We start from the raw sequence: 15273 nt of genomic DNA, 5'->3' as shown, positions 1-15273 counted from the left end.
GCTCAAAACTTCATACATGGCCTGAGGGCCATAAATTAACCGTACATATCAAATTTCAGCCCTCGGATCACTATGGAAGTGGCCCAACGGACAGATCAGCCCACAATTTACTGATTTGGGGCCCACCTGATCTTTGGATACACCTCATCTGCGGTCTCAACGCCTTAAATCATGTGAGGAACTAGATGGACGGTGCAGATTTCTCGCAAACTTCATAAGTGGACTACATATGAGACGAGTGTGCACAGGGCACATGCGCATGAGAAGTACACCAGACGGAGAATCCGGTCAAACGAAGGACTGACCGAATCCTGTTTTTAAAAGGAAACAGCGTCAGACGCTGTTTCGCCGGGCGATCATCAGTGGGCCCCACTTGCTCTCCAAATGATTAATCTGGACCTTTCATCATATTCCCAGGGTCCATGTTACCATGGCCTAGGTGGATGAATGTCAAAAGACACCGGATATCGATTTTTGAGCGTTAAAACGGACGACTGACGGCTGAATGAGAGCATCCATAGACCACACCGATTTGGACCCAAAAACAGCAATTCCCGACTGAAATTCCGAGGGGAAACCAGTGGACGGTGTGGATTTCCTTGATAAGCTAATTGTGGACCTCACCATCGTCACAGCATGATGATACGCAGGCTCTGTTTCGCGACCGGACGCCGTCCGGTTTTTGCGGCAGATTGTGCGCTCGTGGGGCTGATCGGACGGACGATCTGAACCGTCCATCATGAAGGTCTGCTCGAAAGCTCCCAGAGGACGTTGTCCTTTTGGAAGGAAAGCAAAGAAGAAGAATAGGGGAAGACTCCGATCTAGCTGTTGTGCGTAAACGGCGTCTCCGCAGCCAAGTCGTCCGCGGACTCCGGCCTTCCGCACAACCTCCTGCTCTATATGAGGGAAGAAGAGGATTCGAAGAGGAGGAGAAAAACGGAGAGAGTGGAGCAGAAGACTGGATCTGGTTGAAACGTTAGGATTGGGACGGAAGAAAGGAATAATACACTGCAGCCGTTGCTGCTGCTGTGCACGGCTGGAGAGAGAAAGGGAGGAGAAGGAACGTGAAGGTCGACAGTTTGGCTGGACTGGAGGCCGGCATGTTCAATCTGGATTTCTTTATTTCCCTCCGGTCTTTTTCTTTTTGAGTTTTTATCTTCTGATGAATCATATGGAGATTAATCCATCCATGTCAGGCTAAAACCTCTTAGCTAGGGCTAAGAGGTGAAGCTTGTAGCGTGATGGGATAAGTCTTTGCTTGCGCCTTTGCTTAGACTGAATTGATGTTGATTTAATTTTATTCTGGGAATGTACTTTTTGTCTTTAATGGTCTGTTGTGACTAAAATTACAATGGATCTGCGATGATTTTGAGTATTACTTTTTCCCCTTTTCATGTTTGTAAAGTCAGGAAGCCCTGTTGTTCACCATCGTCCCACGGGCATGGTGGGATGACAGTACCCTTCCTGATCCTCATACATGGTTGATTGGTTGGTAATTAGTTTAATTCTGTTGTTTGCTTTGTCTCCTGGGCATGGTTAGATGATGGAATCCATTCTAATTCATATACCTTTCATCTCTTGAAAATCAAATCAAGTAAGTTCAGTTTGAATTCCATATGCGAGCATAAGATCTCCCTGATCTCTACAAGTGGATCCTCTGAATCCCTAGTTTCCCTTCCTCTGAATTCCTTAAAGTTTTAAATAATTATTTCACAATTATTTCCTAAATTCTATTTGGTTTAGATTTCATCTTAGCCTAGTTCTATTTCTATCTAGTTTCAGGACACGTACAGGTATCAGTCCCTGTGGATTCGACCTCGGTCTTACCGAGTTTATTACTACACCACAACCCTGCACTTGGGGAGTGATTGTGATACCATCGATAAATTGCGATACACTGCCGATAACATGCAATACATTGTGAGATACATGGAATTCTCTACATTCCAGGCCTATATCGTATCGCCCAGCTGCGATACCGATAACATCGGCCCATATTATCAATACTACAAACATTGATTTGAGCTTTTGAGACAATCTAAAACTAGTTGTACCTTCAACCTTCAAGGATAGCCACCAATCTTTGATAATATCAGCAAAGCCTTCCACTTCTAACCACATTAGTACATAACAAAATGACTTAAGACCCAGCTTTCTTCCTCAACCTTCAATAATATCAGTCGATGATCAAAGATAGGCCTAGGAAGTCCTCACAGATAAACCAATGGGTACCTCTCAATCCAATCGGCAGACAACAGAATCTATCTAACCAAGACAACACTGGCTATGCCCTCTCATTGGACCAACTGAACTTGTCCCCGAATCCAATTTTCTTCCTTAACTTCCAATAACATCAATCGATGATCGAAGATAGGCTTAGAAAGACCTTAGAGATAAACCAACGAGTACCTCTCAATCCAATCCGCAAACAACAAAAATCTATCCAACCACGAAAGCCCCCAAGCTCATTACAGCTCACCCACTACTCAAAACCCCTCGTGCTTTTAGTAATTCGGCTACCACTCGACTTCTCATACGCAAATCTTATAACGTTAAGCCGCCTACACGCCAAGTTAAGTTGAACCGTGCTATGATCGAGTTTAGTTCAACTTAGAACAGGTAGCTTCGATCTAGATGACACGGGCCATAAACTGCTGTGAATAGCCAATTGAAGCCTGAAGCTATTTCCTTGAAGGATACAGATACTGAGATAGAAGAACCGATTGAGCTCTCTTCTAATTTCCAAGAGTCCCTGTTCCAAGCTGCCACAATTCCTCCTGCTGAATCAACTCATCCAGTGTGGTCCAACCCTTACTGTTAACTCCCCACAATGAGTCTAGCAATCTATTGACAAAAGATTCCAACTTCATTTCCTAAAGAAATATAATATGAACTTTGTACCTCTTCCAAACCTCCCTTACATGACTTCTCTTTTCCTTGCTCCCCAAGCCCCTAACATTCCAGCTAAGTACCTTCATTGAGAAACTGTTTGAACCCCTCTACCCAAATTCCCTCCACTACTAAATTTGCTATTTGAGTCATAGTTTACTGCACACTCCAAACTCAACAACACTCTCCAGCCTTTTGGAACCTTCTTCAGCCTCTGTTCTAAGTTTCCCTCAGCCTCTGATTACCTCTTTCCTTAATAAATGAGATAAAAGCATGTACGTCGTCATCGCCTGCTCCAAAAGATAAGCCAACTAACCGGCCCGCACGCTCCAACATATTTCGATACCAATCCAGCTCTTCCCCTGACATCGAGCGAACACCATCAGCTTGCCCAAAATAGTCTACAATCTAGATAAACTATGTGGCTTCTCGTCTCATCCAGATCCTCCCTCGAAACCTGCAACAAAATAACATCCTAGGCATCAAAGTGATTGACCAACATGCTCCAACATATTTTGGTAACAATCCAGCTCTTCCCCTGACATCGAGCGAACACCATCAGCTTGCCCAAAATAGTCTACAATCTAGATAAACTATGTGGCTTCTCTTGCCTCATCCAGATCCTCCCTCGAAACCTGCAACAAAGTAACATCCTAGGCGTCAAAGTGATTGACACTAGCCACCTCATCCACCAGATAAAATGCTCCAATTCCTCTAAGGCCTTCTCTCGCTCACTGACTTCTAGAGTAGAACCATCAGCCGTATCAAACAATGGATCAGACTATAATACCTCGATCTCCTTACTGACAAAGCTAGCCTCTTCAGCAATACTAGAGGAAGAAGCAAAACCACCTGGCACAAGCACCTGACTCGGGCTTGTGCCACCATCTTTTAGTATAGAAGAAAAAAAAAAGGAGAGAGAAAGAAAGAAAGAAAGAAAGATTCAATTCAATCTCCCACGTGCGGTCCTTAAAAAGATTCAAACTGCTCTAGTTCCTCTAGGGCCTTCTCTCGCCCATTGACTTCCAGAGTAGAACCATCGGCCATATCAAACAATGGATCAGACTATAATACCTCAATCTCCTTACCAACATAGCTAGCCTCTTCAACAATCCCAAAGGAAGAAGCAAAACAACATGGCACAGGCACTTGGCACAGGATAGGGAAATCTAGAAGAGCCATCTGGAGGCTTCTCATTATGGAAATTCTTTGCTCTATCTGTGGTGATCAAAATAGTCGTTGTTTTCGCAACAAGGGATCTTCCGTTGAACAAGTCATTAGAAAAGTTAAGAGCTTCGTTTTGGGTTAGGCATCCTTTGTAAATGCAGCAAAGTCTGCTAAGCTCTCTTCTTTTTTGAGTTGTAGAGTTGGGTTCCTCCTCACTCTCTCTCTCAGGAAAAAAAAAAAGAAGAAGAAGAAGAAGAGGAGATTAAGGTGTTCGACAGTTTGCAAGAACACATTCTTCATGTTGTTCCAAACCCTCAAAACTTAAATAGTTGGCATTAGAAAATTTTGAGCCCCTCTAGCAAGTTTCACAATCAAATCATTCAATTGACTTCTAAGAAGCAGGTCGAGGAAAGTTATGTAGTGAATTTGGCACCCTATTGGCACTATCTTACTCCTTCAGAGGTGATAGCCTTCGACTGGCTAGTATAGCAAAAGATAAAATCCAAAATCCTAGACATTGATCACCTTCACAACAAAAAGATAACCATGACCAAAGGTTGATTTATGTTCCTTAAAGATACCGAGTCTGTTAGTCATCTACCCAGCCACTTTGAGTTTGCCTTTGCAATTTGGAGGAAAATTTTGTGCCAATTTGACCTGGCGTGGATCATGCCATGGTCAATTGATGCCTTTCTTCCAAGTCTAGAATTGGGGGCACAAGGCAAAAGGAAAAAAAATTCTTTGGCATCTCTCTCTGCTTTCTGTGGTCTGGTCCATACGGAAAGAATGTGGTATAGGACTTTCAATAATAGGTAAGTGTCCTACAAAACGATTTCACATAGGATAATAGGTAGGGTACTTTTTGGCTTTGAGGTTTCTCCCAATTAAGGGATGTAAAAGGGAAGATTTTTCAGATTCTTGGGGTGTCTTTTCTTAATCCTAAGGGTAGGAAGATGATCTTTCACCATCCCTTCCATGTAACGTCCGTTTTGACTCCCTCTTTTGGGTGGTGCTAGTAAAACTTCCCGAGTATTTGACCTCTACCACGAGTTATTCCCTTGAAATTGGCATCAGGAGCAGATATTTTGAAAATGGTTGTGTTGGTTTATATTACAACCCAATGATGTCTTTCATCATTCTGCAAGAGAAAGTAAACACCATTCAGATTGAGAAAGTTGGATTTTGAAGAATTTGAGCACAAACTGACTCAAATCTGGGTTGTGACCAGCCAACAACTCAAACACGTGCTTGGCAACAATCCTTTTCTTCTACTCTCCAATATCCTCCATCAATGGAACAAAATGTCGTCTAAAGATGCCAATTCTCATCAATGCCCCTTCAACTTTGTATGAAACTGCGAGAGACTTTTTGCTTTTCCTTATGAGATGCAATCTCATGATATAACTGATAGCTCTGAGCAAGTTATTCTGTTCAAAGTAAAGCTCATGGACAGTATAGAAAATCTTCTTAGATGTGGCAAGATACAGCAACTCACATTCCATAGAATTTAACAATCATGACATTACGAGAAATTATGCAACAATTATCACTGGTGAGGATTTCTGATGAAGATTCTTTAGCCATCTCGGTAAGAAATAAAGTAAATGTCTTCACTGATGTTCTCAGAAAAGGCAAGAAACAATTCTTTGGGATGATCTGAGATGTATGGAAAAAGATAATCGGATCAACAAATAGACCTGTATATAGGCATTTGGATCAAATCTGCCATCACAAATTGGCAAGAACAACACCCCAACAACTTCAGAACAAAGTAGAATAAGCAGATGAATCATGTGCCAAAATCGATCAGAGACCGAAATAAGACAGCACTGAGTAAGATTCTACAAGATCTGAACACATTAAATTTGAACAGATCCATCTCCTGCTTTCTGACTGTTCATACTTGCTACCATTTTGAAGCAGAATCTTCCTCGTGCACCCCAATCTTTTGGCACTTGTGAAATTATATGGTAGATTTGAGCTCATTAGGACAGTATCTCATGCTAAACAACACATTTGATTTACCAGGACTGTTTTGGTGCAGATCTGAAAATCCTAGCGCTGTACGGACTAGATTTCATTTACCATATCTCATGAGTTGGTGCTCCATGCTCACTGCACCATGATCAGAATGCACTGGGTACCAGTTCTCCATTCTCACTGCACCATGATCAGATCATACCAAATCGGAAAACCAGTACCAATCAGCACACGTAAAGATTGGGATGTGGGAAACATTGGTGAAAGGAGAAGGGAATGCCTAATTCTCTTTAACACGCTTCAGTACCATCTTATGATGCAGGATATGAAAATTAGATATGATGTACAAGATTTCAGGCTTTAGATCATAATAATTTAGAAACAATCACAATAATTCCAAATCCGACATAAAGTCAAGCATTCAACAAGGGAAATCTACGAGGGTCCAACCCTACACATGCTAGGGCTGAATCAATTAAAAATTATAGACCAAACAATGCTCAAAAGATAGTAGATTCATCCACACATGTAAAGGATTATTTTCCAATCCAATGGATTCTCATGTTTCAATTCGGGAAAACCTAGGGTTTCAAAAGTGGAATAGAACTTGGGGATTTGAGATGATCTAGGGTTAGGGTTATGGAAACAAGGCGAAAGAGGAGTGAAATAGAGACGAGAGGGAACCCATGATCAGCCTGCACCTGCGTGGATGGCGGCCCGCACGTGTGTGGGGCCACGAATCTGGAATCGGCCAGCTAGGTCCTGGTCGGCCAAGGATGGGCCACCTTCTCTCCAAATTTCAGGTCAAACGGATGATCGGTTTGAACACGGTACTCCGCTGAAGTTTCGACCCTCCTGCAAGGCCAGATTCTGGAAATCTGTTGTAGGGGAAAGATTAGCTGCAAACGTGGGTGGATTTGATGAGGGGATGGCTGTAGGAAATGAGGAATATGGAGGGTAGGAGATGGGTCGATTTGGGATGGGTGTGGTTTCGCACCACGGTACTTAGCCCTTCGAAGAAGGGAGGATTTCGCACCCAATTAGGTTTCCATAATTTGGAGAATTAGAGAAGTAGGAAAATGTAGAATTTTATTAATCATCTTCAATGAGAAAAAAGACGACAAGGGGTGCCTATTTATAATAAAATCCTATACCCCAAAACTCGCGCCATGTGCGCAACCTATTACTTAGAGACAAAGTAACCACAAATAACAACTAATCAAAGCAGTCTAAACCGTCCATGGTGTTCCTAATAACAATAATAACCAAAACTCAGTACTAGATCGTTTAGAATAATGGGCCACGATCATGAGAACCCATGGTAGAATTTACATGACGATCGGGTCCACTCCAAGGAACCAAAACGCAGTCTTCTAATTAGGAGGCCCTCCCTGGATGTCGTCATCGATCCAAATTGATGATGGGGCCCTCCTCCTCCTTGCGTACGTGCGTAGGGGAGGTGTGCGTATGCGCGTGATGTCCCCATCATCTTATAAGCGAAAAAGGGTTGTAGAGAGTAAATGATGTTATTCCTTAAGAGAAACCTCTACGTTAAATCACTTTAGCACAAATGGTAAATACACAATACAATAAGAAAGAAATGAGAAAAAGAAAGGAAGAGAACAGAGAGACTTATATAAACAGTCCTCACTCTGGCAAAAGTATTTTTTGCTGACAAGTAGGATTCCATACATGTGGGGACATGTTTCACTCATCCAAACTGTTTATATGATGAGCCTTGCCACTGATTGGGTACACCCAAAAAATCTCCCGCACTGGAATATTTCAACACTTCGATCATTCAACTATTTTCTTTGCATATGGACCGCCCTCAACCATCGTTTTTTGGGCCACCGATCAAAATGTTTGGATATTAATCTTGAAGATTTTTGACAAAGCTCCTATCAACCGTGTATCTCATCATACAACAGTTTAGATCACCGAACCATGGACCCACGTGTGGATTCCTACAGGTTAGCAAACTGTACGGTTACTGATGAGCAGGACCATTCTGAAAAGCTGCAAGCCAGAGGCACTTCAAGAGTTAATTCAAAAACATCGAAGTTGATAAAATATACATATTGGCCATTCATCACAAGCAACCATATCTGACCCAACACCATGGATATAAGCATTGTCTACTTGATACTTTTAAGCAGGCAGAAAAGTTACATTGAGCAGAAAAAACTAAAATTACCGATGAGGGTAATATCTGAGTTTGAGGCTTTCCCAATAGCTGCACAAACATAATATCCTGCATATACCATTGGCATCAGCGCATGCCATTGTGCTCCTCTAAGTACAAGAAATTAGTGTTTTGATGACCTTTTCTGGCCCATATACTCTTTTATGTTTTCTGATACAGATTGTTACATAGGTTGTCATCCATGTATATGAATTGAAGTTGCTTTAATGTTATATCAAGATCATTGTAATTCTCATGACATGAGAGGGAACAAATCCTAGTGTGGATTATTGTTTTTAGATCACCACAAATGAATGCATGATGCTGGGCACCACCACCATCCATGTACTCTTAATAATGAATTCCATCACTGATTTTTCCAGGTTTGATAAATAAGTGCAAAAGCTTTGCATCAGAATAATGAAACTGATAAAAATGTGTCTACCTCCTATGTTGTTTGCCACAAGTGCACTACACTTCATCCCACAATGTAATGGACCTCCACAATCCTATGATATCAAGCAAAACAGTTAAATCAGCTGAAAGCCATAATGGCAGGGAATGTAGAATATTTTTTTCATCTATAAGCTCACCAAGACTTCAAAAAAAAAAAATTGGTAGCTCACATTGAAAAATAATTATTTACAAGCTGACTATATTATATCACGATTATAAGAAACCTCGAACAGCATAATTTAATAGCTGTAAAGGACAACAAATCAGAAGTACGCAAAGGCATATTGTAGTAAGAAGATCTTTTCATTGCTAAAATGCAACTTTCTACTACTAAGCATGATGGTTAAGACAAGAATAAGCCAACATATTCATTGCAACCTCCCTTAGGGTGAAATTTAACCATAAAATCCATTTCTAAAAATTACATTTGGGGTGGATATCAAGGTGAGGAATCCCCCAATTAGGGGTGGCAATGGGCCGGGCTAGGGCCGGGTTGAGGTTGGTCCTAGCCTGGCACTAGCCCGCTAAACCCTGGCCCCAATTGGACTAAGAAGGCCTCGGCAGGGACAGGGCCGACCCAGAAAAGAGTGAAATGATTTCTTTCAAAAAGAAAAAAGAAAAAAAATCAAATGTTTGAAATAGTCTAAATCTAAGAATTCGTTTGTGGTATCCCCCCCTTAAACTACACATAAAAGTTGAATCAGACCCTCACAAGTGTCTTCAAATCGTCCATCATTTGGCCTAACGGTGACCCATTTGATTATTGGACTGGGTGACCAGCCGGTCCATTCATCATTGGCCCTGGGCCAGCCTTGTCCAAACACTGGGCCAAGATTTCAAGCCCAATCCCTGGCCCTAGAGGATTGGGACTTGGGTTGCCAGGGCTGCCCAGCCCACCCCCACCCTCAACTAATCCAGCACGATATTTGGGCAGCAAAAAGCAGAATCCAAATTAAGCAGGCTCAATTTCCACCTTCTTTACTTCAAAATTGATAGTCCACTTGTTTCAACTGTAAAGTAACACCTGAACAAGTGTGACTATCAGTTTTATGCAGAAATCAAGTCCACGGACCTACACTCTCAAGACATTAAAAGAAGCCCATAGGATATAATAAACTAATACAGACATGGATATAGAAACAGAAACACTTGTAGTTTCCATAAAAACTTGGGATACAATACGGGTGCATCTGTCTTTCCAACATATGGCAATCCACTTGTTATCAAATATTATTTATACGATGAGATCATTAGAAAATTTCTTAAGAACCGAAAAAATTCCAATTGTAGAAAAAAATATAATACTCATCTCTTTATTATTTTGAAATGTCATTACAATATATTTACAATATAATATATAATGTATTGTAGATATTACTGTACTTAAAAATATATAATAAACAGTTCAAAAGACAATAGAATACAGGTGTAGCCAGAATTCAATGTATCAATAGGATCAGCCGATGCTACCTGGATCACAAATCAACAGTACAAAACAAGGGTATATCACAAAAATTACATCATATACAATATATTGTGATATTGATACTATTGCGTTATTTTGGCGAGAAGTATGTGTTATAGATGCATACTTTGACGATGCTTGTGATACTTCACAAGTATCAATCAACATGAGTCATTCCCCTATGTATTTTGGCTTCGTGTATTGAATCTTTTGGTAGTTGTAACCTTCCTCCCTATGTATGGGGCGTCTTTGTTGTAATATGCCTCTTTCCTCTAATAAATTGTTCTCATTATCTTTCCAAAAAATAATAATAATAATAATCAACGAGAGCGATATTTGCGATATTCAACCAAAAAAAAAAATCCAAAAGATTTTTTTAAAAAAGGCTTTTTTTGCAAAAAAAAAAAAAAAAAAAAAGGAATTATGTTTCTCAATTTGTTTTAACAAATCCGCTGGAGTTGTTTCTCATCAAAACATAAATTTGACAAAGGACCTTGGTGTTGTTTGGGTGATGCCTTCTACAGTTGAGTATCTGTTCCGGGTTTGGCATGAGGTGAGTATGGCCAAGGACCTTTGGATTTTATGGCATTTGTTCCTCTTGGTGGTCCTGTGGCATATGTGAGAGGAATGTAATGCGCGGTGTTTCTAATACAGATCAGGGCCTTGGGAAAAAGATTCTGGAAGTCTAAAACGGATGTGATTGATTGGGTTTCTTCTTCTCAACGTAGTTGTATCTATTTTGCTCAATCTTTCTTGAGACTATAATTGTTGCTTCCATTTTTATTTTTATTTTTATTTTATTTTTTTGGTGCTTGGCTTCTTGCTTGGCATTTTTGAATAAAATCGTTATCCTTCAAAAAAATATTTGACAAAGAAAATCATAATCAGAGAGCGAATTTGGGCCAAAACCCTAAAGGTGAGAGAAGTTTCCTTCAATTCTTTTCTTTCAACAAATTAGAAAGAAAACAGGTACAAATCCATATCTATGCATGAGTTTCCTACATCAACATGGGTTTCAAGCAAGAAATTCCAATTTTGAAGGTGAAGGTGAAGGTGAAGGTGGATGAAATTGGGGAAATCCGAGTTTCTACCATAATCACCCTTTAAAATCACAATTTGTGTAAAAAAACTATGCATTGATCTCGTGTTTTATTGTTTGTGCTTTTTAGATTTTATCTTATGACATTTCAATGATAGGAACTCATTTTGGTTAAATTGCATCACTAGTGGCGGACAACACATAGCATGCAATGTTTTTCTTTTGGAATGTTTTGCGTCCTAAGAGACTATTCAAGTGTCTTTAAACATCTCCTAAAGATTCACTGAAAAATTCCACCCCTTTCATTAAGTTTCCCCAGTCCCTCAGACAGTGATACATGGCGATATTTCCCAATGTTTCCATGATATTTCCATATCCCAAGGGTGTGATACATAGTGCGATTTTGATACTTCAAACCCTCTCTACAGCCAAATCTATCATATCCAAGGTATGCCAAAACGGTTACGTATCGGCCGTAACGGCCGATACGTAACGGTAACGGTGGGAACCGTTACGCGTTTCGGGGTCGTATCGGCCAATACCCGATTTTGTACCCATATCGGCCGATACGGGCCCGTTACGGGGTGTAACGGGCCGTTACGGGCCCGTAACGGTAACTTTTTTTTTTCATTTTTAGCTCTGTTTTTGCTGTTTTTTTAAACATCTTGCTTCCAAACTGTTTCTCACTCCTTCTACTACTAATTTTGACTAACCTTGGCTAGGTATTTGAGATAAAAACACATTATATTACACATTTTTTTGAATCAAAGCTCGGTGGGCCATTTTTTAGAAATTCGTCAAAAATAGGTATTTATACTTTTTTTAATATATTTTGTTGTTTTAATCATGTCATATGATGTGTTAATCATGGTGGAACATGTTAATGTGCATTTTACAGATTTAGGGTGCCATTTAATAATTTTTTAATATTTTTTGCTATTTACGCATGAATTTTGGCCCCTTTTTTTTAAATTCGAAAAATCAATTTTTAATGGTTGTTTTGCTGTTTTAATCATGCCATTTGATGTGTTAATCATAGTAGAACATGTTAATGTGCATTTTACAGATTTGGGGTGCCATTTTATATTTTTTTAATATTTTTTTCTATTTACGCATTTTTTTTGGCCCTTTTTTTGAAAATTCGAAAAATCATTTTTTAATGATTCTTTTGCTGTTTTAATGACGTCATATGATGTGTTAATCATAGTCGAACATGTTAATGTGCATTTTACAGATTTGGGGTGCCATTTTATATATTTTTTATATTTTTTTCTATTTACGCATTTATTTTGGCCCTTTTTTTGAAAATTCGAAAAATCATTTTTTAATGATTCTTTTGCTGTTTTAATGATGCCATAAGATGTGTTAATCATAGTAGAACATGTTAATATGCATTTTACAGATTTGGGGTGCCGTTTTATATTTTTTTTATATTTTTTTCTATTTACGCATTTATTTTGGCCCTTTATTTGAAAATTCGAAAAATCATTTTTTAATGATTCTTCTGTTGTTTTAATGATGCCATATGATGTGTTAATCATAGTAGAACATGTTAATGTGCATTTTACATATTTGGGGTGCCATTTTATATTTTTTTTTATTTTTTTCTATTTACGCATTTATTTCGGCCCTTTTTTTGAAAATTCAAAAAATCATTTTTTAATGATTCTTTTGCTGTTTTAATGATGCCATATGATGTGTTAATCATAGTAGAACATGTTAATGTGCATTTTACATATTTGGGGTGCCATTTTATATTTTTTTTCTATTTACGCATGAATTTGGCCCTCAAAAATAACTGTAAACACCTAAATGTAAGATATTTTCATATTACATTCATTCTAATATATCTATCATTGATAGTAGATAGTTAGAAAATTAAATATATGAATTTTGTAGTCAAATTCAGGTTATCTGGTTCATAAATTCATCAGACAGTCCGATACAACTTCTTCCCAAAGAGTGGACCGTTACACCACCATAAACATGTTCCAATTTATAAATGAATGCATATTTGGAATGCTTAGAATATTCCGGATTTAATCCATATTTTTTTGGAAAAAAAAAAAAATTTTGCGCCGTTACGGGCCGTTACACCCCCGTATCACCGTTATGCCCCCGTATCCGTATCGGTTTTGGAGGTCACTGTTACGTCAACCGATACTGATACGGGACACCTTGATCATATCCCATACCCCTACTCAATATTATATCCTCTAGAAACCAATCATCAGGGCCTATACGAGAATGTAGGAAATGTATTAAAAAACATAGCTCATATTTGAATTCAGTTTACTTTCATTTGGGTTCTTTACAATTATCTAATGTAAATGCAAGTGGGTACAACAACGTGTTCCATTGCGGTAACGATGGCCGTAACGGTCTCCACCATTACCGATACGGATACAACCCATATCGGCCAATACGAGGTGTGTAACGGTCGATTTTTTTTGTTAGAAAAATCAGGAAAAATATTTATTACATCCAGAATATTCTAAACATTCCAAATATGCATTCATTTATAATTTGAACATGTTTATGGTGGTGTAACGGTCCAATCTTTGGTGAGAATGCTATATCGGGCTGTCTAATGGATTTATGAACCTGACAACCTGGAATTAACTGCAAACCTTTTATATTTAGTTTTCTAACTATATAATATCTATATAAATTTACTATAATGAATGTAATGCCAAAACATCTTATATTTTCAACTTTTCCTTTTATTTATAGTGCTAGTGCATTGCATACTTCATGACTCACATGCATTTCATTTCAATATATGGAGTTTAGGGACTTTTGTATCCTGTTTTGTAATTCATATACCTAACAATTTGATATCATTTCCCCCCATAGATCTCTTAAAAAATTAAAATTAAATTGGGGTAAATAGTGTTGTCGATTCAGGGCTCATTTGGGGACCATTTGATGCACCAAACTAGCCTCAAATTAATGCAATCTATTGGCACTTATCCCACTAATGGATTGGTGGACATTTATTGAACAATGAAAAATGAAAAATATCAAATGGTCCTATTTCAAAAAAAACAAGTGTCTACAAACTAATGGTGAAATTTGTTCAAACAATTTAATTTTGGGATTGTGACTTAGCAACAATGGTCTGAAAATTTAATTGGTTAATTTTGAGTTGACACACACACACACACACACACACACACACACACACACGCGCGCACACCTCATGTATAAATTTTTAGCGCCATGTACTGGGGTCCACTCAATTATGTATTATATATCCATGTCATCCATCCATTTTGGCAACTCATTTAAGGGCATTGGAAAAAAATAAGGTAAATCCATATATCAGGTGGACCACTAGGGGGCCAGGCGGGGCACCTCGATGTATTTGTATATCCATGCCGTCAATCCGTTTTGCCAACTCATTTTAAGGCATGGTCAAAAATTCAGGTAGATCTAAATCTTCGGTGGACCACTAGTGAGTATCCCTTTAAAAGTGGGGCCCACCTGAATGCATTTGTTGTATATCCATGTGGTCCATCCTTTTTGCCAACTTATTTTAGGGCATGGTCCAAAAAATGAGGCTGATCCAAATCTTAGGCGGACCACAAAATAAGGATTTAATTCCCACCATTAAAATTTTCTTAAGACATTTTTTTTTTTTTGGATCAAGTTGTTATTTGTGTTCTCCCTTCATCAAAGTCAAGGTCTATGTGACCTTATCAACAAGTTTGATGGAAAATAAACATTATAGTGGGCCCTAGGAAGTTTTTAACAGTGGGCATTCAATCCGAACTATGTGGTCCAATTGAGATTTGGATCCCTTCATTTCAAGCATCGTGCCCTAAAATGAAACTGAAAAATTAATGGATGACATGGATATACTACACATAAATCAAGGTGGGCCCCACGTAACAAAACAATGCAAGTGCACTGCGCTGCATGCACCGCAAAGTATCAAAATAATAACAATTTATGTGTGTGGTTGTGAAACAACCATGCAGTCCATTCGTTTTTTCCAAGACTGAAAATGAAAAGAAGAGCGAGAGAGGGGGAAACTAAAAAGAAAAGAGAGAAAGAAGAGAGGGAACTGAAAAGAGGGAGAGAGAGAGA

General features: G+C 38.9%; 1 protein-coding gene across 5 annotated transcripts in view; it reads right to left on the bottom strand.

Annotated features, from left to right (window-relative positions):
* LOC131223691 (uncharacterized) overlaps positions 1 to 15273 on the bottom strand; it is a 73435-nt gene that overhangs the window by 40542 nt on the left and 17620 nt on the right. For 4 of the 5 annotated variants that reach the window (XM_058219157.1, XM_058219160.1, XM_058219159.1 and 1 more), the window contains exons 4-5: positions 8667 to 8730; positions 8234 to 8290 (exon numbers count right to left, since the gene is read on the bottom strand). In XM_058219157.1, the coding sequence (XP_058075140.1) occupies positions 8234 to 8290; positions 8667 to 8730 (121 nt within the window). The remainder of the gene's footprint in view (positions 1 to 8233; positions 8291 to 8666; positions 8731 to 15273) is intronic. The other variant, XM_058219158.1, reaches the window with a different exon arrangement.

Source organism: Magnolia sinica, chromosome 13, assembly GCF_029962835.1.
Source record: "Magnolia sinica isolate HGM2019 chromosome 13, MsV1, whole genome shotgun sequence".
In the NCBI taxonomy this organism is placed as follows: domain Eukaryota; kingdom Viridiplantae; phylum Streptophyta; class Magnoliopsida; order Magnoliales; family Magnoliaceae; genus Magnolia; species Magnolia sinica.
Note: the sequence above shows the minus strand (reverse complement) of the source record. Positions and strands in the feature narration are given on the sequence as shown.